Genomic DNA, 27073 nt, shown 5'->3' with positions numbered 1-27073 from the left:
TGCGAGGTACACTGACTGCCGTTTATTGTCTACCAGTGTTCAGTTTGTGCGAAGCTGATAGTCTCCATTTTGCGTGATGTAGCGGACCCAGGGAAGCGCCTGGTAGCCACTCTTCTCGATAATCTTCAGGTAGCGGACCTGCATGAAAGACGAGCAGTGGTCACGTTCCTGCATTTTATCCAGTCTAAGGCGTAACACGTATAGAATGTGGAACAAGGGTTTCACGAAGTGAAACATTTCCTAGGATGACACATTCAGTGAGTGAAAAGGCGAAACCAGAAGCACAGAACAGGTATTGGACTATATGAGAACTTCCAATTAGAAATAAAACATGAGCCATGGTGAGCAATAGCAATATAATTAAACAACGAGCTATGGCAGAACTCTACAACTATAAACACCTTCATCCTGATTTGTGTCCTTGCAAGTATAGTGGAACCCCGATTATACAACTTTTAGGGGGGCCTCGCAAAACCGTCGTATAACCCAGGTGTCGTATAATCGAAAAACTGAGATTATAGACCGTGACGCTCAGCCTTGCCCGAAAAATGGGTACAGGCTGCCTGACTACAAACGGCACGACCTTCGACCTTTGTAATGAGGGTAGATTCAATTATAGTTTCCCGTGGTAGCTAATGGCAGCAATAATTAGTTGAAGGAGGTCCGAGCAAATATTTATTTTCAGCATTAAAAACAATTCCAACGCACTTCTTTCTACCGACAAATAGAGCCCGAAAATTGACTGCGTGTGAAAATGAAAACAAAACCGTGTTGCCGTGATCCAGCCATCAGAAGAGTCAGACGCAGTGCCATCGCTATCGCATAATGGGGACGGACAACGAGTTTATGTACGATGTGTTCGTGCATGACTGAGCTGTGCACGTTGTAATTTGTTTCCTCGTGAAGTGCAACTAGTGGTGATTTTGCATGCTGTAATTTTGCACGCCGAAAGCAGCTGCGTCGTCTCCTTATGCGTGCGCAAACCAGCAACTGCAAGTGTGACAGAGGCAGGAGATCAGCCGTATGTTGACCAGGAAATCTTTCCACGGACCGAAAATTTGAAAATGTCAGCTTTTTGGTCAGCTGAACCTACTCTATGTGGATAGAGCTTGACTAGGTAAGGAGCCCAGATACATATGCACCCGATTCAGACGTAGGTAGACGTGCATGAACTTCCGGGAGAATAAATTTTCCATTCGATGAACATGACTACTTTTCTTGTAGTCCTCCTTGGGGTACACAAGCTTACATTTTGTACTCGTGAATATTTGGTCAACATGTGATTCGAGTAAAAGTGGCATTTTCTTTCTGTTGGAATCTGAAAGTTGTAAGATGCGGAGTCGCTGTGAAAATGCATCGTATAATCAAGCTTTTAGATACATTGTTTCTATGGGATTTTGCCGGGACCAAAAACCAATTCATCGTAAAATGCGGGTCGTCGCGAAACCTCAGGAGGTATAATCGAAGTTCCACTGTAGTGTTTTTTCACTGTGTAGGTTCACCGATGAAAAATTGAAAGTTGGAAAATTTAATCACACCTAGCATTTAGAAATCACAATAAAAGCACCAATGAAATAAAAGGTACCATGCATACACAAAACACACTTACTTCTAGGTACTTCAACTCTTAATGGTCATTTGAGGACACATTTAAACCTCCGTATAATGTTTCGAAATATAATGATCTATTGGTTATAACGACCACATTCCAGTGCATTTCCTATGCAGTGAATAATAAAAATGCAGCAGCAAGCATGAAGCCTCGTGGCTGGCTTTCACATGGCGACATATTCTGATGCCTCGGAAGTCGAAACGACCTGCAGCTGTCATCATCATCATCATCATCAGCCTGACTACGTCCACTGCAGGACAAAGGCCTCTCCCATGTTCCGCCAGTTAACCCGGTCCTGTGCTTGCTGCTTCCAATTTATACCCGCAAACTTCTTAATCTCATCTGCCCACCTAACCTTCTGTCTCCCCCTAACCCGCTTCCCTTCTCTGGGAATCCAGTCAGTTACCCTTAATGACCAGCGGTTATCCTGTCTACGCGCTACATGCCCTGCCCATGTCCATTTCTTCTTCTTGATTTCAGCTATGATATCCTTAACCCCCGTTTGTTCCCTAATCCACTCTGCTCTCTTCTTGTCTCTTAAGGTTACACCTACCATTTTTCTTTCCATTGCTCGCTGCGTCGTCCTCAATTTAAGCTGAACCCTCTTTGTAAGTCTCCAGGTTTCTGCTCCGTAGCTAAGTACCGGCAAGGTACAGCTGTTATATACCTTCCTCTTGAGGGATAGTGGCAATCTACCTGTCATAATTTGAGAGTGCTTGCCGAATGTGCTCCACCCCATTCTTATTCTTCTAGTTACTTCAATCTCGTGGTTCGGCTCTGCGGTTATTACCTGCCCTAAGTAGACATAGTCTTTTACAACTTCAAGTGCACTATTACCTATCTCGAAGCGCTGCTCTTTGCCGAGGTTGTTGTACATTACTTTCGTTTTCTGCAGATTAATTTTAAGACCCACTTTTCTGCTCTCCTTGTCTAACTCTGCAGCTGTGGAGGAGGTGAAATCAGCGAGGTCAGAACATCTAGGATTGCCTCATTGCATTGCCAAGGCTAAATTCTACCAAAGCTAGCAAAATGCGCGTCGATTAAAGCATACCACAGCCTAACAACACATCTATAACATTTTTACAGTTCCTAAAGCATTGCCCAGAGCAACTACTGAAGCACAGCTGTTAGACCTGCGCTTAAAATTCAGAAGGCAACTGGCTATTGATAAATAAGAGGGTTCACTCGTTGCGAAGGTCAAGTGACTACTGAAAGAATCTCTCCATACATGTTCCTTTCTTTCAAGACAGTTGTATTCTGTTTCATATTTTTCAAAGGCCACATGAATGAGTCTGAGTGGCCCGAGTTATGTTTGTATCAATTAACCTTGTTTTTATTGTGATAGCAAAATAGCAAATATACGGACACGCTCAACTGATTTTTGCCATTGCCGTCATGTCCCGCATATGTTTAAGTGTACACACACACAGGCACGTACGCACGCACACGCACACACACACACACACAGAGAAGGGACAAAGAAAAATAAAGCAGAAGAAAAATTTCATGCACCCACTGGAGATTTGAACTAGCGACTTGTCGCTTTCACTGCAGCACGCTACATCTAGGCCACGCCGCTCATGCTGTCCTTCTAACGGGGACCTATATATATATATACACCATTTGCCCCTTGCTTACTGTCTATGGAATTAAAGAAGCAATGTTGAACGAAGCATGCACTTTGTTTGGACAAGCCATACATGCTTTCCCTAAACATTTACGTGTCCAATGGCTTAATCAGTGGAGGGATGGGTTAACTGAAGCACACACAGTTGGATGAAAGGGGCATCCCAAAGTGTCTCTGGCTCCACTTTCACTCTGAAGCAACAGAAAAAATTATTCACACCAAGTTCAAGACAATTCGAGAACTTGCTCGTCCTATCGTGCCTGTGAATTCGGTTCCCATCTAAATGTGCAACGCCGCTATCACTTTAGACCGACAAACTCAATTCACTTCCCCAGATGAGTTGTGGTGACGCTTGCGGTGGTAAAATGTCGCGCAACAGTGTGCATCTCACCAGGAACCTTGCGGACTGACGTCGTAAACTTCTTGCTGCACAACTTCAGTGCGGTGTGCCGACAGATTGTGCCGGTGATAGTCACTGGAGACTTCAATCTTAATGTACTTCGACGTGAAAACCAGTGGCTTGACACGTTTTTCAATGCCGAAATTGCACCACGTCTCCTGTCACATGTCGCGCACAACTATTCACAACTCGTGTTTAGATATTGTGGCATAACGATCAATTCAAGCACAATCGATCATGTTCACTCATTTTCGTATAGTTCCTAAATCTGCTAACCTTAATTAGTATAACAGCCCGATGTGTTGCTATCACATTCATTGCTTCGGTCTTGTGCCAAAACTGTGATTTTTGATAGGTTTCTTTTTTTGCTCATGCTTTTTGAAAGCACGTGGCATTACATGGCAACAGTTTTTTGAACATTTTTGTGAAAAGGACAAGAGAGCTGCATGTGTTGCGTGTATAACTGTTAGAGAGTACATAAGTGCCTCCGGAGTTTCCACATTGTAGCTTCTGTAAAGGCTGAGAATGCACCAAAGACGAGAAAAGCTACCCTAATCAGAACTAAGCTTGATAATATCTGTGACATTCAATCGAAGAGGAAAAATGTGAAAATGAAAAAAAAAAACATGCCAGGCCTACGTGAAACGTGCAGCACAGTCACAGCGAATGCTGGAAGAGCGGCCTTTCGGAATCTTTTTAAAATTTTATTTGATTCCTCTAAAATGTGGCACATACCCACTCTGGGGGATTGGCCAAGAAAGCGTGGCGTAATATTCCGATGAGCGTTACTACTATGTTTATTAATTATTTAAAATAAAACAGAAATACTGTAATAAAAACCATAGAGAAAGAAAGGAACAAACAAAAGAGAAATTCTGAGATAACCAGATAGCAGCGTTTCCGTCAACAAACCACAGGAAACTATGAGTTGAAGCACTCTTTGTTGTACACAACAGTACATACTTGTTCTTGTTCACCTATTGTCCGCGGCACATACCACTATGGGGGATTGGTCAGGAATTGAGTGGTGTTAAAAACTATTGTTCAGATTTAGAATAATGGAGATACTTTAATAGAAACTGATGACCTAGAAATTTGTGGTGCGGTATTAAACAATGCCATTCTTCGTCATTCTTCAAGATGCATGGCATCCGCAACACACTTTCAAAGAGTTTCGTGCAATTTTTTAATGCTGTGATTTTTTTGTTTCTTTTTGTTCATTTTTTTTTCTTATTCCACATAATAGCGGTTATGAATACCGGTTGTGGGGGCGGGCAGCTAAGGCGCCAAAAAACAGCTGTGGTGATCTCGGAACAGCTTCCGCTGTAAAATCTTCGGCCAGGTAATGTAGCTGGGGCAGACATATCGACAAGTTGTCTTCTCTCCTGCATTTGCTGCCTTGAGAAAGGCAAGATGCCTTATTAAAACTGGTTCCAGTGACAGCGCCTGTATAAGAATTTGTCTTCTCAGCGAAAAATGCCATGCCTGCGTGGAAGGCACAGCACAGTCACAGCAAAAGCTAGAAGAGCAACCTTTAAGAGCCTTTTCGAAACACTCATAGGGTAGCTACTGCAAGCACACTTGCTTGGTACCCACTAGGGCATTATCAATAAATTTATTTGAGTAGTAGGCTGTGATTCACTATGCTATTTTTCGTCATTCTTCTGAAGAGCGTGGTATCCGCTAAACACTTGCAAGGAATTTTGTGCCAATTGTTCATGCAGTGGCTGACGACGATGAGGAATTATGCCTAAAGTGGGTATGTGCCACAGTTAATAGGTGATCAAAAACAAGCTTTTGTAATGGGCTGGAGCATTGATCGACCCCCTCATTATTCTATTCGCATTGTGCGACGACTGGTTGTTCTTTCGCTGTTTTAAAACACTTCGTAAGTCGTATTAACGCAATTGCTTTCCCCACATCAAGCCTGCCTAAGGCAAGTTTAGTGGTAGAATATGTGGTTAAGTGGTTGATTTGATTGATTGATTTGTGGGGTTCAACGTCCCAAAACCACCATATGATTATGAGAGACGCCGTAGTGGAAGGCTCCGGTAATTTTAACCACCTGGGGTTCTTTAACGTGCACCCCAATCTGAGCGCACGGGCCTACGACATCTCCGCCTCCATCGGAAATTCAGCCGCCGCAGCCGGGATTTGAACCCACGACCTGCGGGTCAGCAGCCGAGTACCTTAGCCACTAGACCACTGCGGCGGGGCATGTGGTTAAGTAGTAGAATACCTAAGGCAAGCTCAGTGGTAATATATGAGGGGGTGCTGACACCCTCTGTAAAGTTGTTTGCCCTGCGTGGCGCATGTGTCTCGCCCTAAAGCCGCATTTCGGGTTACAACTGCCGGGCAATACGTGGCGTTTTGTACGCGAGCAGTGAGCACCACAATCATCACCATGGTTGGTAGAGTGGTAGCGCAGGCGGTGACACCTGGTGGAAGGCAAGCCTTGGTGGCGATTGAGAATTGAGCCAGTCAATTCTGCGTGTGGCGGTTGCCGCAGAAGGTCGTCTATAGCGTGGGTCCCCGGTGCTCGCCGCCATGGGCTGCGCGCGCTGGGGGCCCTCGTGGTAAGTCAAACGTTGGCAACGTCGCCTCGGGCGTGTTATTGTGTTTGTCACGTTATTTTGTGTTTGTCGTTTTATAGTGTCTGTCATGAAATGTATGATAATATGGTGTAAAGATGTCCTAGCATGATGATAACGATTGATGTATCGATTCGGCAGACGATATCGTCGTCTAAATTAGTTAAATAAATGTGTGTTGTTTGGTTTGAACCGACCGTGTCTACTATGTTCGTACACTCCAAGAGCATGGCGTGGCGCTGGCCAATTCGAGACCCCACAAATACTGGGTTGGCACCCAGCAGACCTGGGTTCGAGCCCCACTGTGTCACTGGTGCTAGGTCAAGCCAGCCTAAGGCAAGTTTGCCAAAAATTTACAAGCACCGGTGTAAAGGCCGTTTCACATAACACAAAAAGTAGCGATTTTCAGTGCGCGAATTCGCTCGCAGCGAAAAAAAAAAGGCCAGTTCGCCCTGCCGCAGCGAGCTTTCAACATGTTGGAAATTTTCGCTCTGGTCGCAACGGCGGGTGCGATTTTTGGTCGGGACCCCTCGAAATAGGGCCGGGCCGGCTAAGCCGTCGAAATAGCGTCGACGTGTTTGTTTTAGTAATGGCCAATGCTGTGCATTTAAAAATTAATTTAGAATAAGAAGTGTTTTTAAACATCGAAACACGCGGGCCCTTCATTGCCATTTACAGAAACTAAATGATATAATAATGCACGTGTAATGCACAAATCATTACATAACGTTCGAAAAATTCTGCGGTGTCTGCCAGAAAGAAGGGTGGCAAGAACTCGCCGCTCCAGTTGCAGAGCAAAAATCACGGACCGTTCGCGGTTTATGTGAAACGAAACCACCATTAGCAGCGGCTGCAAACAGAGCGAATGGAGCGAACAGAACGATTTTTTTCGCTGCAATCGCGGCATGTGAAACAGCCTTAACGCAGTGGTAGAATAATGGGTTGGCACCCCGCGGACCCGAATTCACGCCCCACCGTGTCATTGATGCAATTTTGTTTTTCTAATTTCACGCGATGTGGTTACGGACACCGGCGGCGGCAGTCGCGGACAACTGCGCGTGACCCAAGTTGTGATCTCATAACAGCTTTCGCTGTACAAATTGACGAAAACGGTGCATGCTGACCTGTATACCAGAAGTTGTGAAGTAGGGTATCTCGAACTTGACTTGGATTGGCGCTCGTCCTTCTGTCTCTTCGCTCTCAACGCTGGGCAGGCCAAAATGCGCCCGCATGAGGTACTCCTTGCCACCCTGCGCAAAAGCAGCGAGGCCATCTGCTTCAGTGGTGCTGTCATCCCTTCGAGTAGATTTTCAGCTGCAGTGATCAACTTATCGTATTTACTTGCAAAATGAAAGCACTTTTCTTTCCCGAAATTCCGGAGCAAAGTTGCGGTGCCTTTATTATGTGGGGCAAACTATACAACTTTCTCAGGATTAAAAAAATAAAATGCTGTAATGAGAAAGAAAAGAAAGGTGGGTCGCTTAGCTTTTAGCAATTGACAAACCCGTACTCTGTTTGGAAACAGCCTCTTTGTTGCATATCATTCATCTTCGATGGTTGATGGGGCTATCTACTCCAAGCTATCCCCGTGCCGCCGGCGCACTAAATAAAACCGTTTTTTCTCACAATCAATTAACTGCAACAGCGGCATCTATTGTTATCTGGAGGGCGCCCAGAAGCATGCACTACGACGCACTTTGCCAACTTCGTGGCAACATCGCACGACAACCACACCACTGCCGTTGACATTGCACCAAGCTACCACCGAAGCATCCAAAATAAGCCATTTATGACAAGATTAATAACAATATACGGCTGCCGTCTAGCTGTCAATATGAGAAGTTACTGTAGAAAAGGTAGATTATATCTTGCATTCCTTGAAGTATGTACGCATAACAGGCATGAAGAGCAAATTGCAACCAAGGCGAGAATCGGGTGGGGGCGGGGGGAGAGGGGTGTGCTACTACGTTGCGAAATCATCGCAATCTTTTTTGGGTGACAAGCAATTTTTTTCTGGTTTTCCAGAAACCTTAGAGGCGATGGCGACGAATGGTTCTTCGAAACAGTCATGGCGACCTCAAATCCTGCCATCATCGCTCGAAAATCACATGCATGTGGGTGGGCCTTAAAGTGCCGTATTTGTAGAAAGTGACCGTAGGTTAGCGCGGACAGTTTCGTGACCTTCGCTTGCTGTGTGCTTATCCGCTGCGATGTCTTTACACTCGCACCCTTTTGGGCACATGCTTTGGTGAAGCCCGCTTTGGCACACGGATAATAAAAAAAGGCAGGGGACGAGCTGCGTGCAGATAGAAAGAACAATACAGCGCACGTCAGGGGGCAAAGGAAGGGAGAAAACGAGCCATGGGTGCCAAATGGAGTTGGCATAATAATAAAAAAAATAAAAAAATGTCCAATAGGCAAAGAGGCGCCAGGAGTCTGTTAGCGGGACTGCAGCGGACGAATGTAGAGGGTGCGTTAATTATGCGGGAGAAAAAAAATACAGATTTTGACTGTAATTGGGAGATGGCGTCTATTACGGGAGTGCGTTCATTCAGTGATATTCACAAACTTTGCTCTGCCCTGCCTTTGTTTGTATAACTTATTCGCTAATCTATTCCAGCAAAAGTGGTAATGATAAAGTTAGGAAATAACATTGCTGTGGGCTAAATTATTTTATGATTATCTTTTAGGTGAGTGCATTTTCACAGCCCGCTGTTGAATACAGTCGAGTAAACATCTTCTGATAATTTTTGTCAGTGCACTATGCTGTTTTTCCAACAGTCAGTGTTAACCTGAAACACTAGTGTTTGACCAACCAAGACACTATAAAGCAAAGGGCAGGTTCATAATGTTTCAAAAATAATCCACACAAAACATACAAAGTATTCAAAGCTGTGAATTATACACAAGTCTTGCCCTGCAAGTTGGCCTCCTAGCACTACCTCTCAGGAAATGCAAGAAACAATCTTATGGCAATACATGGAGATATTTATTTAAATATTTTTTCCGTGTGGGGAGGTGTGAATTAAGGGTGGGGGCGGGTTATACAAGCAAAAATACAACATATAAACATACTCAAGTATGTTTGCGTTGTTTCTATAGATATGCATCATTACTTAACGTTGTTGCCATTTTTACTGCCATTTTTATTTTATGTTTACATTGTTTCCACAACTAGGAATAATTACCTAACAGTGACTTATTGCCATTTTTGCAGTCATTTTTACTATACATATGCATTGTTTTTGTAACAATGAATGATTATTAAATGCTGCTTTGTTGCCATTTTTTGAACTGCACAAATAGTTTTCTGGCACGAGGCCCCTTTTTGCATTGTGCTATGAGACCTTCTCCTGTATATTCTTGTCTCAATTAGTTAAACCTATGGTACGAAAAAAATTTTTTTGATTGAGTGATTAAAAAATGGGTGCATACGGGAAAGGACTTGATGCTCCAGACGACAGCATTCTGCTCGGGTGCATATTTTACATTGCCGACGGTTGTCTTGAACTTGGGCGTGTCTGCGTCGTGCGGCACCGGGATCACGATCTCCACGTTGTTGGCAGTGGACCGGCGCTTGAACTGACTCTTGGCCTGCACAGCCATCGCAAGCACAGTTGTCAGCGACAGCTGCCACAAACAGCGCACAAATACACACTTCATTGTGAAGCAAGAACAAATTCAGGCAGAACTAAATCAGGTTGCTGTCTATGTGTACTCTGTATAGGGGAGAGTAGCTATCACTGAATTCAAATTCAATTAGGACAATCTTGCTGCAGTGATGGATACATGAGCTTGGGAACTGTCCCGGGAGCATGAAAAAGTGCCTTTTATAGCAGGCTTGGAGCATCCAAAAAGACATTTCTAAACAGCCTTGGAGCAAGTTTTCGAGTAAGTTTAGAGCAGTCACAAAGAGCGCTCAATGTACATGTAGCACCACTTCGCCGCCCTTGTGAAGAGATGTTTGTTTAATGCTAGTTTTTGCAAGTATTAAGCTGATTTGTTATAGCCTTATTCAGCTATGCAACTACATTTGTTCAGTGATTTCTGTTCCTTTTTATATAGTTATATGGCTGCATTCGTGCGCTGCCTGGCAAAATAATGCTTTATTAGATGCGAAGCGGCTCTTTTACTACACTGCGTAACGCTGTCCCTTCAAATGAATGCGCCGTATGCCGCAGGTGTTGGCACAGTGCCAAGTAGGTCACCCCACTGCTGTGCGTTAATGTTATGCTCCCCTTGCAGTGCGCGCTGACGTCACTTTATCCCTCGCCTGCCGCGTGCTCGCCGCGGCGCCTGCAGCTGCCACCTCCTTTGTTCGTTCGCTACACTGCCGACTCATCAGTTCACACACAATATACCTGACGCGCGCCTAATGTACACATTGAAACATGTCTGTATGTGTCACCTACTAGACCTACGCCAGCCATCGCTTCAAACGAATCTTGCAGCCCTCACCGCAGCACCCGCATTAGCACCGTTGAACCTGTGATACCACCCGTGAGCAACACTGCTGCTTTGCATCCCGTCTGGGTTTGCTTCAAAGAGATGCTCCGACATTTCTTATTTTCAATTTTTGGCGATTTACCTACACCAAACTAGGAACGAAGTTCTTGTCCTCTATTCTGACCTTCGGAATAAGTGGAGTTCTGTACCATCAGCTCTAGCGGGTACATTGCGGGGTCGCCATTCATATGCCAAACCTGAACCAATTTGTTGTGTGACAAGATAACAAGCCCCTCGAAATGGCAATTATTAGGTGATCTAAGGGTGGCATTCAGCAAAACACGGCAGGCGCTTAGTTGATTTCCTTTATCATACGCCAGTTTCAGTACGTGTTAAGCTAAACATAGTTTTGTGTTTGCTAGTCACGGGGTCGCAAGCATCGAAATAAACGCACCCCATTATGCAGCACTAATGCAGACAATGTATGCAGTGTGTATTGAAAGGTATGACTAGTTAAGCCTGTCTTCTCATAAGCAATGATTAATTGAAAGATCCCAAGTGAAAATGCAAAACTACAATTCGAAAGCAAAATAAATAAACAAGCACGTGAAATGTCCAAAATGCTTTGTTCAATACACATACCTATGAGAGGTTGACTTCACATGCTATCCTTCACAGCTGATCGCAAAATTGGTTAAAGCAAAACCATAGCTGTTTCAATGAAAGCAAGAACAGGATGTTTCAGACAAGTTCTTGGGTATAGGACTTGATGGCTGTCAAACCTTGCAGCTTAATTCGGGTACCGAGGTGCATTATAGCGCTGATAAGTGAGTTTGGTGCAATACGGTGGTTCTTAGCAGGACAGTGCAGGTAAACAAGTTTCGCACACAATAGTGCAAGTGGCACATCAGTTCTACCCCTGTTGCCGTTGTAACAACAAAGTGCCAACATTAGGCAATGTTTACCAATATTCAATAGTCGAGATACAACAACATTAACCAACACAAGACAAATATAGTGAAATTTTACTAGCAATAGCTACAGCAGGTAGTAAATGAGTGAATATTGTAGGTGAATACACCACTGCTCGCTGTTCCCTGCTCATCATTCGCAAATCGTGGGTGGTACACAAAGACGTGCTCTCGCATGCTTATCGAAATGCTCTGCGCATGCATTTCAATAATTTCACATGTCTGTACGTAGTTGCATAAATTCTAGAGAATTTATAGCAATCTGCACATACTTTGTCAAACTATATGGACATGATACAGACCTGATGATATGGCATATGGAACATTTCAATAGAGATCTTAAAGTTGTGAGCTTTGTAGAGTGCTACTTAATGGATACCACTAGGCTCACAATAATTACGAATGATGGCATCTGCCTGGTATGTTATTAATACAAAAATGCAAGGCATCTACACATCTTATAGATTGCTGAGTGTGGCATTGTGTCTAAGGTGCATTTCACAAGAGTGTTCGATTCGCCCCAATTCCCACCGCTCACACAAAACAGCAAAACAAGCACATTCCTGCAACTGGTGACTGCCATTAAATAATCACCTGCTATGTCATCACGACAGGAAACAAAGCAAGAAGAATAAAGAAAACCAAGGGTCCTTGTAGAAGCACTGCACAGGAGAATTTTTCAGTGTGGCAGCAGCGCCAAAACACACAGCCTAGCGAATAAAAAAAAGGCAATGTTAGAACGGGTCCATACAAAATGAGCGGGCCTACTGCGGTCGCACCAGAGGGGGGTAGAATGTGCTGCTGCTTTCTGCGTGCCCTTAACGGCCAGTCTCGGCTACCTCGAGACAGGCCAGTGTGAGCAACGCAGCTCCCTCTGGTCAGTGGACAGTGCCTGTGGCTGCAACCGCAGTGAGCCAATAGAGAATACGGTCAGGAAAAACTTAAACCTTATCATCTGCATGAGCAAAAAATATCAGAAGGCTAAAGAAATGCCGTACCAACCTTGACCATGTACTCCACTCTGCTATGGGCATGGCGTTCGATGACAGACTCGATCCAGATGAGGGGTTTCACCTGCGCGTTGATACGGAAGAACAAGGAAGGCAGGCTTGGCATCTGGCAAATTGATATCGTGCGAAGAAATGACAAACGCAAGCAATGAATCGCTTTGGAGGATATAATTCAGCACTATTAGATTACGCACCTTGTTTCTTGATTTGTTTTTTTTTTGCACATGCACAATTTCATATCAGAGAAGCTGACACTGTACAATTCAGTTGCAATTTATATTGAAGCAATTTTTTTTTATGAGGGCAACACTGCGCCCGAAGAGACGAACTGCCTAAATACGTGCCACAGCAGCATAGAATCGACAAGCAAAAGTTCGCATTGCTTGTCATTTCTCGCATCCTTTTCACTTCTGGCTTACCAAGCATGTTCTTTTAAAACGACAATGAATTAAGCAAAATATTTTAATACCGTGCAGTGAGCCACAAGTCACACTTCAGTGGAGGACTCTTGATTACATATTTGAGCCCAAGAGAGTTTTTGTTCATGTGCAGTCGTGAGGGTTTTTCCACCACGTCGTTTTCATAAAACTAATTCGGGATAATTTCAGCGCCACTGGCAATTGCAATATTGGATGTTGGAAGATCGCAGTTCAGCCAACATGGGAATGACGGTGATCGCACGAATTTCTCCTAATTTCGTCCACTTGGTTTCAAACAACCCCGTGTATGAGCAGACTCATCTTTTTCGAAAAGATATGGCATTATCTACACAACAATTTTGAGACAGTGCACATTTGTGAACAGACTAATTAGGTGCCTATCTATGTTTGGGAGCGGAACTGAATGCAGAACAATGTGTACCTAGATTCAAGCACACATTGAAGAAAACCAGATGGCCGAAAATTTTAGAGCCCTCTACTACGGTATCTCTCATAATCTTATCATTGTTTTGGGACACAAAACACCATCAATCATTATTACCTTTTTATGTTTAGATACCCACATATCTATGAAAGCTTCAAAAAGAAAGCGTGGTAAAACCCACACGCCTATGGAAGCTTAAAACAGAAAAAGTGCGCTAAAATGTTGAAAAACGGCTGTAACCGCAACCATGATTGGACAAATTAATAAGGTAACCATAATTCCTACAGCCATCTGAATGACCGCGGCACCAGATGTCTCTGTAGTAACTTATGCAGTAAACTTCAAGGCATACGCATTCCACTCCAGTAAAAAAAGAATTTGCTATGGCAAGGAATCGAACCACTGACCTGTTCCTCAGCAACCAAAACCAATAGCCACAGAGCCTTCACAATGAGTAAGGTAACACTTGTATACCCTACTAAACAGACAATCTACCAATCTGTATAAACTTGATGATCTATGAACTTGATCTCTATGACTTGATAATCTATGAAACTTGATCCTTTGATCTCTTGCTGAAGGCCCATTGAACGAATAGCCGAAATGACTTACATGGGTGTTGAGCCGGTACGACATGAGCTCGAACTCGCCGTCTGGTGGAATGAAGGAGATGGTGCGGTCGTTCTCAAAGCGGGACAGTCGTACGCACTGGTGGAACTTGACGTCCTCCAGCTCCACCGACTTGCTTTTGCCCCCTGCATGCAGGACAGTAATACCGTCATTAGCGGTCTCACCAAATATTAGCCACGTGCAAGTAAGGGTGAGCGCTCATCTGAGTTATCAGCACCAATCGACGACTCTTCTGTTAGGATGTGTTCGATGAGTTAGGTGAGTATTGCCGATGTCAGAGAAAACTTGTGTGGCACGCACGATACCCGGCCGGCACCCTGCAAGGACTATTCTTCATCACACCTCTCGCTCTGTTGCTGGGCTGCTCTAAAGATGGATTTGACTGATTACACCTGGACTGCTTTTTTTCTTTTTTTTTTGAGAGGGACAGCTCAAAGCACCCCCATCGTTTAATTCTTCACTGCCCGCGGGTCCCCCTATTTTAAAAGAGCATTTTCAGCGTCACTGAAGCTTGAGCGTACAAAGTCCCAAGCGCTGCCCTTAGGTAGGCACTTCGGTACTTAGGCAGGCACTTCAAACTAACGTGAAATCGTTTTGAATAAACGATGCTGGCATTAATTATAAGATGCATTAGAGCACTTATGATTGAATTTTTGCATTACCAGAGGCAAAGCTACAAATTACTGAAAAAAAAAAGGCAGATCCCACGTACAGTGAGAATCGATGATATGCGAAGCACAAATGAGGAAAGTTGATATGTAACTTTAATATCAGCACAATGTTACGAGGTGGGGGTAAATTGTGCCGTACATGACTTCCGTGTCATAATTATCATGTTTGGATGTGTCGTTTCCCTTCGTCATCTATTTACGTCTCGTGATACCAAATTTAGTATGTGTCAAGCTACTTCGTCAACCATTGACGTCAAGTAACACCAAATTTGGTATATGTGGAGCTAGCGAAACGGTCGCGAGCGCATCATGAAGGACTCAATATACTCCAACGTAACGTTGACACGCACGCACGCTGGGCACAGCGACGCTATGTGAGCAAAACGCAAGCACTCTATAGTCTGACGCCAGGCGTGAGCAGCATACGTCGACGTGACCCGACAGCAACAGGCACGAAATGCAACATGCTGCATTTCGCGCCAATGCATTAGCCAGACAGCACTGCGTCTGCCTCTTTTCATGACGGAGGGACGCCAGACGCACTGAAATGCGCATGCATCAAAGCAACACAGCGGGGCGTGCACCTGCAAGTATATGGCAGGACCGGCGCCTGGCGTGACGCTACGAAACGAACGCCGGAGCACACGTGCGCTGGGTCACAATGAAATGTATTGGCGCATTGACTGTAGCATGTAGTCATGTTCTTACATGACATGCATCTCATGATTATTATGCTTGCACCAGTTATATACCTTCGTCATCCATTGACGTCACTAGTACCAAATTTGGCATATGTGAAGCTAGCGAAACAGCCCCTAGCTCATAATGAGTGTGGCATGTAGTCATGTTGTTACATGACACACATGTAATGAATATCATGTTTCGATGTGTCATTAACCCATGTCGTCCGTTCGCGTCATGTAATACCGAATTTGGCACATGTGAAGTTATCGAAACGGCCGCGAGCGCATCATGATTGAGACATCTAGTCATGTTACATGGCACGCATGTCATGATTTTTATTTTAGGGTTTGTCGCTTGTGTTCACCGTGCTATCATGTCATACCATACCAGTTTTGCAACATGTCATGCGAACAAAACCAGCGCAAAAGCAGCAGGACCATGAAATGTAAATCATGACATGTAAATCAGGCGCACAGCCAGCTTTGCAAGCTAGTTCTGGCGCCGGAGTTTGGACGTGCTTGCATGATCTGCGATGGGCTGTGGCTCGACTCTACTTCGTCTAATCCAAGAGAAGATGTAGGATCATCCAAGCAGGCCACGTTAAGCCCCTAAGATTGACCAGTTTCAGTGTTTCCCTTTAACACAACTAGTGTAGTCTTCTCCCTTTTTTTTTTTCAAGATGGGTTTCGTGGACCCCCGAAAATCACGAAGTGATTTTCGGGGGCCCACAAAACCCATCTACAGTCACCATTGCCTTAGGGGCAGTTGGCAACTGTAGCTTCCCACGAGTGATTCCTACTTTTCGACTTGGGTACATCAAGGGTACATTGTTGCATTAGAAATGGAAGCTACTAAGAGGCATTTTCCTTGTGATGAGATAGCTGCCAGCAGCCATAGTTGTGTCTTCGCTCTCATTCAAGTGTTTGGAATTAGATGGCAGCAAATAATTTCTGGCACACTTTTGTGCTTGCCACTTGCAATAAAATGAGTGTAAAAAGAACGCTGGCTAAAGAACAAGGGTTTATTGGACACGGAATGAGATAGCTCTGCGAGAAGTATCATGTATGGAGTGCCATTATATATTGATGGAAGGCAGCCATATTTTGTACAGTGTTAGTGGAGTAGCAGAAAGTATTTTTTCATACTCCCTGTGTAGTCCAATGAATAAAGTTGGTGATTTATAATAGTCAACAAAATACCTTTCTTTTCTAAACAAGCCTTACAGCAATTGTTATGGTTCTTAAAAATATCTTTAAAGCACATCAGTTCATTAAAAGAGCCAATAATGGATCATTATCCCCAAAAAATAGTACCGTATTTACTCGCGTAATCCTCGCACTCGCATAATTCTCGCACCCCCCACATCGCCCAAGAAAAATACGATTTCTTTTTTTCTCGAGTAATTATCGCACCCCCGAAAACTGCCGCAATAATGTCGTCTGCTCGTTCCAGCCACTGATGATGATAGCGTGCGCTATTTGGCACCATCTCTTAAGCATCAAGCATACTATTGCACGCAAATTCAATCCAATCCAAATCAAGCCGAAGTGGCCAGTGCGCGTTGCGGCGTGTTTTGTATGCTGTGTCGGTAATCTTGGCACGTTATGATGTGATACTGAAGCTACACGGCTGCTTCAAGTTGCAAGTGATAGATGACAATGGCACTAAACGACGGCAACAGGGCCATTGGTAGGCCCTTCGGAGTCTACGAGTTTTGTGATCGCTACTGGTGACGGCAGCTGAAAGCCACCAAGACGCGTTGGGCCTGCCGTGGGCCTAAAAGTGGGATTGATGGTAAACTTTATTTCGTCAGAAGAAAACTGTGGACGATTCTGTTAAATAGCCATAAGCCCAATACTGACGTCCTACGCTTACCTTTTGAGGGCTCCTGTTGAGCGATGGACGCTACCATTACGCCCGCAACGCCCACAAGATTTGCATATGGTATTCTAATTCTCGACTATTTGCTTGCACTTTTTGTGTCTCAAATAAATCTTGCCTTGTGTTGAACCTCTGCTTTTATTGTTGAGCTAACTCTTAATTAGTTCTTCTCAAAGCTTGCCGTTAGTTGCTGATGAGAGAATCCCGATTTGCGGCCACTTCGATTTTTTTTTTTTCGCTCGGTACGTTCTCGTGAAAAGTTCTTCCCGCGTAATTCTCTCACCCCCAACTTAGCATCCCTTTTTCGGCAAAAAAAGTGCGAGGATTATGCGAGTAAATACGGTATTTCTAGTCATTAAGCCCTTCATGCACAAACTTTGCCATAGAATCAAACATATCATCTGACACGAAGAGGGGAACAAAAAATCTTCACAGTTTTTCATGTCGTAGATCCAGCATACTGTACAGTACTGTGGGGAGCATAAAAGCTAATCATCTTATCATCATTTTATTTTATATGGACACATAGCGTTGCCCACAAAGAGGACAAAAAGAGGATGTCTCCGGCTCACCATTCATGTGCAGGTACAGTGAAACAGTGAAAGAGAAGACCAAAACATACAAAAACTCACATGGTCCTCGTGAGTGTGCCTAAGACAATTCAAAGCGAAATCCATCATGATTGGAGCATGAGTACACTTTCATGGCCAGCGTTTTTGTTAATGCTGCAGGCTGATCATGATGATGAATTACAGCTCAGCTCTTAGAAATGAGATGTTACCTTTCAGCCACCCATTCATAACGCAGTTAACATGGTGCAATGCCCATTACAATTTTACACTTGTGCAACACAATATAGTTAAACCCTTTTATAACAGGCATGCTCCGGGCAGATATTCTTGACTCTTATATGAGGTGTTTTTTATAAGCAGGGTACAATGTATGCATTGTCTTATCAACCCGTATTTTACTGTTGGCACACTGGTGTCTTTTATACCCATTTGTCTCTTACATCAGTGTCTCTTATAAAAAACTTCGACTGTAATTCATCTGATAATGCTACTTCGTGCCCGACATTACGCCTGTATTAGATCTTTCTCTAATTCTAAAGTAGTTTCAAGCGTTCTTGTGGCTGTGCCGTAGAACACTTGACTGCCATGCATAAAACCCGAGTTTGATTCCGGTTCAAATCTTCATTTTTATAATCGAATTTTTATTGAGGTCAAGTGAGTTTTTGTACACCATGCTACACTTTTCAAGGCAAGTATCTGATGAGGAGGTTAAGGCTTTCATATATTACATGCCTCCAGTGACAGGATACACAGATGCTGCTCTGATGCCTTATTACAGCCTGAAGAAATGGGACAGCGAATGAAGATGGGCTGGATCACATATGGCAAGCCCTCTCAAACAACAAACATTCGAACTAACGGAACTTAAACATGGAGGTTACCAAGGAAACTACGGAACAACCTAAGAGACTGAACAACAGCAGAATCGCCAGCGAAAAGACAGAGGTAACAGGTACTTTCTAGCTGTGGTGAAGCAAAAACAATTAACATGAATTGGCCAAGTAATGCATAAGAACTACAAGCGGTTGTTGGCCTGAACAATGAAACTGATACTGAGGATTGGGCAAGAGCCGGGAATGGCAGCGAGTTAGATGAAAGGAGAAAACACGTATTGAAGTTTGCAGCGGTAAAATAGAATCAGGTCATGCAAGATGGGGTATACGTGGGATTATTGGGAGCGGCCTTCCTCCGGCAGTAAACACAAAATAAGCCAATAATGATGACAATGACAAACCTTTAAGAAATCACCCACAGTTTCAGAAGAAGGTGTATTGGCTTTTGAAACTCACGGCCAGTGCTCTCGAAGAGGACCTTATCGTTGAGACCCAGTCGAAGCTCCGGCATGCCCGAGAGGTAGACGCGCATCTTGATACAGCCCACAATCTCGCTGCGCAGCACACTGCCGCCGGCGTTGGCGAGCAGGTTGACCGACTCAATGACGTCGAGGAAAACCTCGTTCTTGCGGTAGCGGACGCCCTCGGACCGCCAGGAAACGGCGTTGGTGACGGCCATCGGGAGCCGCGGCTGCAGCTCCATCTTGTGGCTCTCCTGGGTGATGAACTCCTGCAGGATTTTGCCGTCCGTGGTCTGCGGGTAGCCAAAGTCCATCAGTTCGTCCAGCAGCTCGTAGATGATGACAAAGTTGTCCCGGATGCTCTCTTCCTCCAGCTCCTTGAAGTACTCGCTGAACACCTGCACGCATCATGTATGTCAAAAGTACTAGTTAGACACTGGTGTAGCCAGAAAGAATTGGGGGGGGTCAACCCATCTCTCTAAATTTTTCAGTTTTGGCGATTTATGATGATGATAGTTTTCTGTTCACTCTGCACAGATTGATGGTAAGCTTAAACAGCTCTGGCGTTTAAGAAATTCCAGTCTTACAGCGTGCAGAAGTTTACATGTTGTAACTGCACTCTTTGCATAAGTAGTAAAGGAATAAGTGAATTGAATAAGGAATTTTCACTTACAGTAACTATCTTATGAAGGAATGCGAATATGAGAGCAACGTTGGCGTTCTTCTTTGAAGTCGCTACCACTGAAAAGGCAGCAAGTCAAGGGTTACACACATAGTTTTTTAGATGTAGGGCACCTTCAAACAAGAAGTCAGGGATTTCGTAGGATGTCACAAGCATCCAGACATGTTTTATGGAAAGTAAATGGGCCATACGAGCCACAAGTGCACATACTATTCAACATTTCACGATGCCTGATACATTACCTGCCTGAGACGAATTCACTAGACATTTGCAAGCCTGCAGCTTTCACAGGACCAAGAACTTCGCTGTCTTAACAAAATATGCTACACAGTATCCTATTGCGCATGTTAGATAACTGGCGGCAGCCACGCTTCCTGCTGGCACTTGCTACTCCGTATCAGAAAGCTTAGAGATACCGAACCAAAATATTTATATTTCTCAAGGTTACTACAATGGCTAGATAGAAACAGAATTGGTTTTCTTGGTTGGAAGTTTATGCAAAACCAAAGCATCCAAAAACCGTTGTGCAACATATCAAAAGAGAAACAGTATAGTAGTACTCCTGCCTACAAACCCCTTGCGCAAAGCAATATTGAAGAACTAAAAGAACACCACTATCATCAAATATTTTCTCTTAGGCTCATTACAGGGCCAAGGCCACTCCAGAAAATACCATCTGGGTTGCTTCGTCCTGTCGTCAATTTATCCAATGCTAGATACCCGGAAAACTCCTATATCATAAAACTCTTCACTCTGACCACAAATCTCCCTTGTGCAAAGACTCACACCATAAAATTAACTGACACCAGCTAATTAGTGGTAACGAGTTGAAATTATGCAGCAAAAAATAGCAGAGGCTTAGCTCAGACATGCCAGGATTTACATTACGTGAGCTACGGACAGTCGGATGGACGACTGGCAAGTGAGCTCATGCGAGTCATGCGCTAGCCCTCTAGCAACACACGTTTCTCCAGGAGCTTCCAGGCCTTCTCCGGCGTGCCAGTTGCGCGCCGTGAGACGTCACTGCTCCTCGCGGATGCACAGCTGGGCTCTCGATAAGCCATGCGAAACTGCTCAACTTTGGCCAGCGTAGCTTGTGCTACAAAAAAAGGGACTTGCTCACTATGCCTGACTAATCCTACCATAAGGGCTCTCACTCACTGTTATCTGCTTCACTCAGTCAGTGTTGCAGGAGTGATCAGAGAGAAACGATGCAAGAACCATTTACAAGCAGTTCTTGCACTGTATGCAGCTAAGAACACAACGAAACCACTGAATGCTTTCAAAAGCACTTCCCTATCCCTCGCTAAACTAGACATCTTCCAGTGAAAATAAAGATAACTACTGTTATTATGATTTTTTTTACTGAAGTAATTATGAAAGATTTTACTTGTTCCATGCTTTGCTTACTTGTCAAAGTCTGTTCTTTAACAGTAACACAATGCTAGACAACACTTGCATTCACACTAACTATGGTAAGAAAACATCTATGTTCTCTACCATTCATGTTTGGAGTAGTTTGCCGGTTGAACACAAATTTTTGCTCTCATTTTCACTTTTCAGATCATCAATAAAATCTTTCCTTTTAACTTCTCATTGCTCACCTTAATTATGGTATATGATTTTTTTCCCACTTGTCCTTGTTTATTTTGTGTTTATATCAGTTTTCTATGTGAAAATTGACATTTTTTTCTTTTTTCTTTTCATTTATTTTGTGCACATTTCCTACTTTATTTCATATTATTTCTGTGTGTCTTATTTGACTTTGCGTTGCATTGCTTTTTACACTATATATTGCAATGCGTTTTTTGTTTCATTGTATTATTTAATTTTTATTTGAACTATTCTAGCATGTTGCTGCTTGTTTTGTCTTGTATGAGATTGTTATTGCCACCTGCTAATCTTCTGCCAATTGTTTTCACTTTTGTCGTAGTTTTACCTGAGGGTCCCGTTTTCAGTATTTATACTCTCGGGTTCTCATCTGTATACAAGTGCTACGTACATGATGCCTATGTGCCTAATAAAACTGAAACTGAAGCAAGTCGTCAGAAAATAACTCTTGTCTAACTTAATATTAAATAGCACTGCCTGTATACTTGCGAGTATACAGGCAGTGCTATTAAAAATTAAAGCAATTATTTAATTGACAACATTTCACACTAGTGCACCAGAGAAGCTGTTAGGGCGGTAAAGCACCCTGTTTTGTTGCTATAACATGAACAGCCTGGGAGTCAGCACACAGACGGAAACGGCGCACACAAGCGCTACTTGCATTCGGTTTGCCTCTCCTGCTGTTCGCGCTCAATATGAATTACTTACCAGCTGCATTAACAGCCACAGTTGCTGGAACATGAATACATGTTCAAATATTCGAGAATTCAAACAATTATTAATAAATATTTGTCTTGCTCCGGACGCAGCTATCTTGTAGAAATTTGTTAAAAGATGCCCCGTAAAAATCACTCGATTGTGTTGCAATATTGAATATAGTACTGCTGCTACTATAACTAATTATTTCTCTTGTGAATTATTGCTTTTCTTGCACTTATGCTTCTTTATACTGTGATTGCATTAGTACATCATGTTATTGCTGTCATTACTTATATTATTGTAGCTGGTGATTACATGCTTGCTATAACAATGATTATGTTCCTGTTTATTTATTTTGTTACCAAGATGATTTGTTGTTTCTAGATCTGTTGCTTCTGCTGCCCCAGTGTGGTGAGGACTTGCCAGGAGGCTTAAGTCCTCGTTCTGCCTTACCTCATGGGCAAACCCTGTAATTGTGTATGCCCAAAATAAAAAAATATACATTTACAGTGCAAAACTGAGAGATGCTGCAGGTGGGATGTACAGATCAAACAGATTGGACTAATGTACCTTACGAGAATTTCATGCAAAAGCCCACATTTGATACAGGAAATCGAGAAACAGCCCCCCGCGATTTAGCAATAAAATTTAGCGCTCGTCCTCTGCTGCATGTGTTCTATGTCCCATACCAAACTAACACTCATCAGTTTAGTAAGACGGGATTAATCTCGTTCTGTCTATTTTGTTTGTTTATTTGCATGCCTGCCTCCAACTTGAATTCACGAACAATATGAACCTCAGGGGTGGCGTGCGTCAATAAAGGATACGGTAGAGGTTGTTGTGCTTGATGTACATGAAGGCAATGTCCGAGTGCCGAAGGATGGGCGTCACGCATCCTTCCTCCTCCTTCTCCATGAGCAGGGTCATAAACTTGTCAATGCACGTCATATCTATGTCTCCACGGTAGTTGCGCGATATCAGCACCTGCACAGGCAACAGCCCAACGAAAGTGGTCGTTGTTAGCCAAGACAATCAGAAGTTCACACCCGCTGCGGTGAATTGGATTCACAACAACAAGCACAAAATAAATTTGTAGGATTCACTGCAATAAAGTAACAAACAAAGGTGAAATTATATGAAAAGTTGCAGATGCAAACAAGATTGCGTAACTACCATGAACAGTGTAAATTATTATTATTTACAGCAAACAGTTGGCATGCTGAATTAGTTGCTTAACATTGATGGTAAATAGATAATGAAGTGCCTAAAAACTATGTTATATACAGCACTTTAAAGTTGCTGTTCAGCATCATTTTGGGTCCTGAAATGTGTTATGAGTCAGCCAACATCTTAAGTGCAATCGTGCGTCGAATAGTGGTGAAATAATTGTGTGTGTGTGTGAGAGCAGGATAGATTTGTGCCACTTTGATGAAAAAAAGTAGCCCAACTTGTTTTATTACAAGGAATCGGTCTCGAATATGTTGAACTGAACTTGTTTAAATAAAGCTGATCCCTAAAGATGTGAAACATTCCATTACACAAGTGCCGTCTATCTCAAAGCAGCAGCATGCAACAGACAAGCATTGGGAAAATTGCTATTCTGTGCATATATGCTAGCATTTCTGACCTAATAGGAAAAGCAGCCAACTTCTGTTCTGGAAAACCGTAGTCTGACGCCAAATATAGAGAATGTAATGATGGTCGAACATGCCCAGGGTTGGCAAGAGAATAACCTGGCCAGAAAAGTGCAAGACAACAGGCAAAGAATGTGTTTTCTTATGCAGTACAGTGCAAAAAAAACGAGGAATAGGAAAAGAAAGAAGTTGCCATTATTTGCTTTCTTCTGAGTTGTTATCTTTTGTGTTGTTCCTTATTTGTGACATGACATTCAAACCTACCAGCTCAAGCTTGTGTTTTTGTTACAAAGCATCTGCCATGTATGCCAAACGCCTACAAATGTAGCATACGAAACAATAAACTAGATGAGTTGCCTTAAGTGTAAAAAAAAAAAAGGTGTATCACATCATGGTATAATACAGGCATCTGCAATGAAACAGATTTAAATGTTGGATATAACAAACATTGTAAGTCTGTATTCAAGTATGAATACTTCATTTTAAGTCTGCAATTACAGCTGCTGAATGCAAACAGTATTTTCTAGTAAACAAATGGAAGCTTGTGTTAGAAAAGAGGTTCACCTATTTCAACCCCCCCCCCCCCCTGTGTTTCTTTGAATGAAAACGAAAGAGTGAATGAAGGGTTCTAAATCAACTTCCACAAAAAGAGTTGATAATGTACATACTCAATACTATTAGCAGACCAATTTAAGCACTCTAGCTGAGGCATTAAATTTCTTACACTGACTAAAGCATGTGCATCATTACATACAGCTGTTCACTGCAAAGCGGAGTTTTCACCTGCCCTGTTTTGGTATGTGGCATTGTTTTGAAACGTTGCTCAAGAGACAGATATGACTGGCTGCTGGGCATTTGCAATGAAAGGAATAACCTCAACAGCCACTTTGCGACCGCACTTGGCGGAGGAAGAACAAACAAGTCAAACATGGATGGCAGTCTTCAACATCTACACTGTGCTGGCAGAGCATCGTGAAAGTCGTAGCTCATTGCCAACCACTCGGCGAAGCCGAGAAGTAAAAGACGCTGCTTGAAAGGAAAGTAGCCTCTAAATGCTTATACCTACCTAAATACCAAATGCTGATACTACTGCAGTGCAAAACAACTTCATCCACTTGTAGGTGATGTTTTCATTATTTTGAAAAACCATTCAAGGGACCCTTCAGCATCCTAAATGATCATGTCAGCTATAATAAAATCTGATGAAGAGGAATAGAAATAATGTTGACTACCTCCTTGAAATGCACAAAAATGCTCAGTACACAAGCATTGTAACATTTATCTGCATGAGCGAAGGGCCATAGTTGTAGGTTATCAACAACTACAACCTCACTTTCAGCAACAAGAGTACAGTATTCGTGAAGTATGGATAATTAATTCCAAATACTTTGTGCATCAAAACCACAACATGATTATGAGGCGTAACACAGGCTAGAGATCCATCGATTTTTTTCCACTATGTGCTTATAGCACATTAAAGCTTACATTTCATACACATCAAAATGTGGTGTCTGCAGCTCAGGTTCAAACCTGTGTCCCCCAGTTAAATAGTACAACTTGCTTCGTAGTTCACCACGGTAGATGCGAAGACAGATGCAGATTTCTGTGAACACTGATCCCAACTATTTTTCAGGTATGTTATGCTGTCCGGTAAGTTTGCTGACAGTATGTGAATGAGCTGCAAATTGTTCTCTAACTTACGGTTCGTCAGTGTTATTCCAAAAACTTGACATTCTGATCAACTATGCTACACAGATGGTGCGCGCCTCCGACACATATGTGAAAATGGGCAAGAAATGCCTAAGATAATATTAAGGTTTCATTTTGACGAGGCTATCACAGATAGGAGAAACGAATTCATAAGCCAATCTACTTCACTGCCGAAGGGTAAAATACTTCAAGCGATCATCAAAATGTTTCTTAACCGAGAAATTGTTTCATCCGGTAGTGTTATTCTTAACAAGCTTACAGACGCTAGCAGTCCGGTACGAATCAGTCACTTTCTTTCGTTTTCCGGTCTATGCGGTTCCGAGCTGCAGTCTTGCAACGAACGGGCGCCAGCTGACCCTGTACCAGCCCGCCCAAACTCGGTTTCGATCTCGCGTGTAGCTCCTTCGAGCATACGTCAGCGAGACCACGCCCACTGCAAACACCGAAAGTTCGACGCCACGGCCGTGTCAATCACATATCGTACAGCTACACCGCGACAGTAACTAGAGCAGTCGGCTCGCGATGTCGATGATCAAGGCTGAAGCACCGCGTGTGCCGTGCTTCCTGCGCTGCCGTGGCGATCGCGAGAGTCTAATACGAAAGCTCGGCACCGAAGAAGAAACGCCGTTGACAATATGCAAGCTGTTACCTACCTTGCCTTTCAGGTCCAGTATGTAAATGGCTGAAGCAGACATGGTGCCGGATTATCTGAAAAGACATAACCAGGAAATACATGCGATGTAGCACGAAAAGCCGAGAGGCAGAACGCAACTCCGTGTAACGCGAAAGCGAACAGCCTGCTGACGCGACTGCAACCGCTAGAAGTTCAAGCCGAATCGCGAAAGCGCTGTTATGACACCTTCGCATGCAATCAGAGTGCCGTGATGAGCGAGAGTGACAGCAAATCGCGGCGTCGTTGTGCGGATACGGGCAGCATCATAAAAACGACCACAGGAATCGATACATACCGCTGGCGGTGACCGTGAAGAAGCAATCGAGTGGTCCCCTAGGTCGCAGGGCCTTCACGGGAAAGCCGCCGGGAATGCGTCGCGTTTTTCAAACCGCATTTATGGCAGAAAAACACGACGTGGAGCCGACGGCACGCTCAAAACTGGGCATCTAATGAAAATCCCACGGATTCCGACAGCCGCTGCCAAAGGAGTCCGGCAAATAGCGCTGGAAGCCACTTGACTTGAGCGGCTTGGCTTGGCTTCAAACTTCACGTGTTTCGTTTTCATTGCTATAGACTTTTTTAAGCCGTTTAGTTGTTTGCAAAAAAAAAAAATTTACCTAACACTTATACATCAAAAATAAGTACTTTAAATAACTTGAGTTCAGTTAAAGAGCATTAAAATTAATAACGTTAAAAAAACTATTTGTTATTTTTTGTATTTGTTCATAGGTGACATAAAGAACAATAAAAATTATTACGAACTCAACATTTTTTGTGTTTTATTATTAAATCACAAGCACGTGTTAAGGTT

At 43.4% G+C, this 27073-nt stretch overlaps 1 protein-coding gene across 1 annotated transcript; it reads right to left on the bottom strand.

Moving 5' to 3' along the window:
• Positions 1–26734, bottom strand: LOC142774813 (AP-1 complex subunit mu-1). Its single transcript, XM_075875920.1, has 10 exons — positions 26558–26734; positions 26243–26297; positions 23073–23229; positions 19927–19994; positions 19249–19651; positions 14134–14276; positions 12650–12721; positions 9666–9824; positions 7355–7480; positions 1–138 (listed from the first exon to the last, which is right to left on the bottom strand). Exons 2-10 carry the CDS (start codon positions 26282–26284, stop codon positions 40–42), a joined length of 1269 nt encoding a protein of 422 aa, XP_075732035.1. The 5' UTR covers positions 26285–26297; positions 26558–26734; the 3' UTR covers positions 1–39.
• Between the last annotated feature and the right edge of the window lie 339 nt (positions 26735–27073).

This window comes from Rhipicephalus microplus, chromosome 10, assembly GCF_043290135.1.
Source record: "Rhipicephalus microplus isolate Deutch F79 chromosome 10, USDA_Rmic, whole genome shotgun sequence".
Lineage (NCBI taxonomy): Eukaryota > Metazoa > Arthropoda > Arachnida > Ixodida > Ixodidae > Rhipicephalus > Rhipicephalus microplus.
The sequence above is the reverse complement of the archived record's forward strand: the minus strand, read 5'-3'. Positions and strand labels throughout refer to the sequence as shown.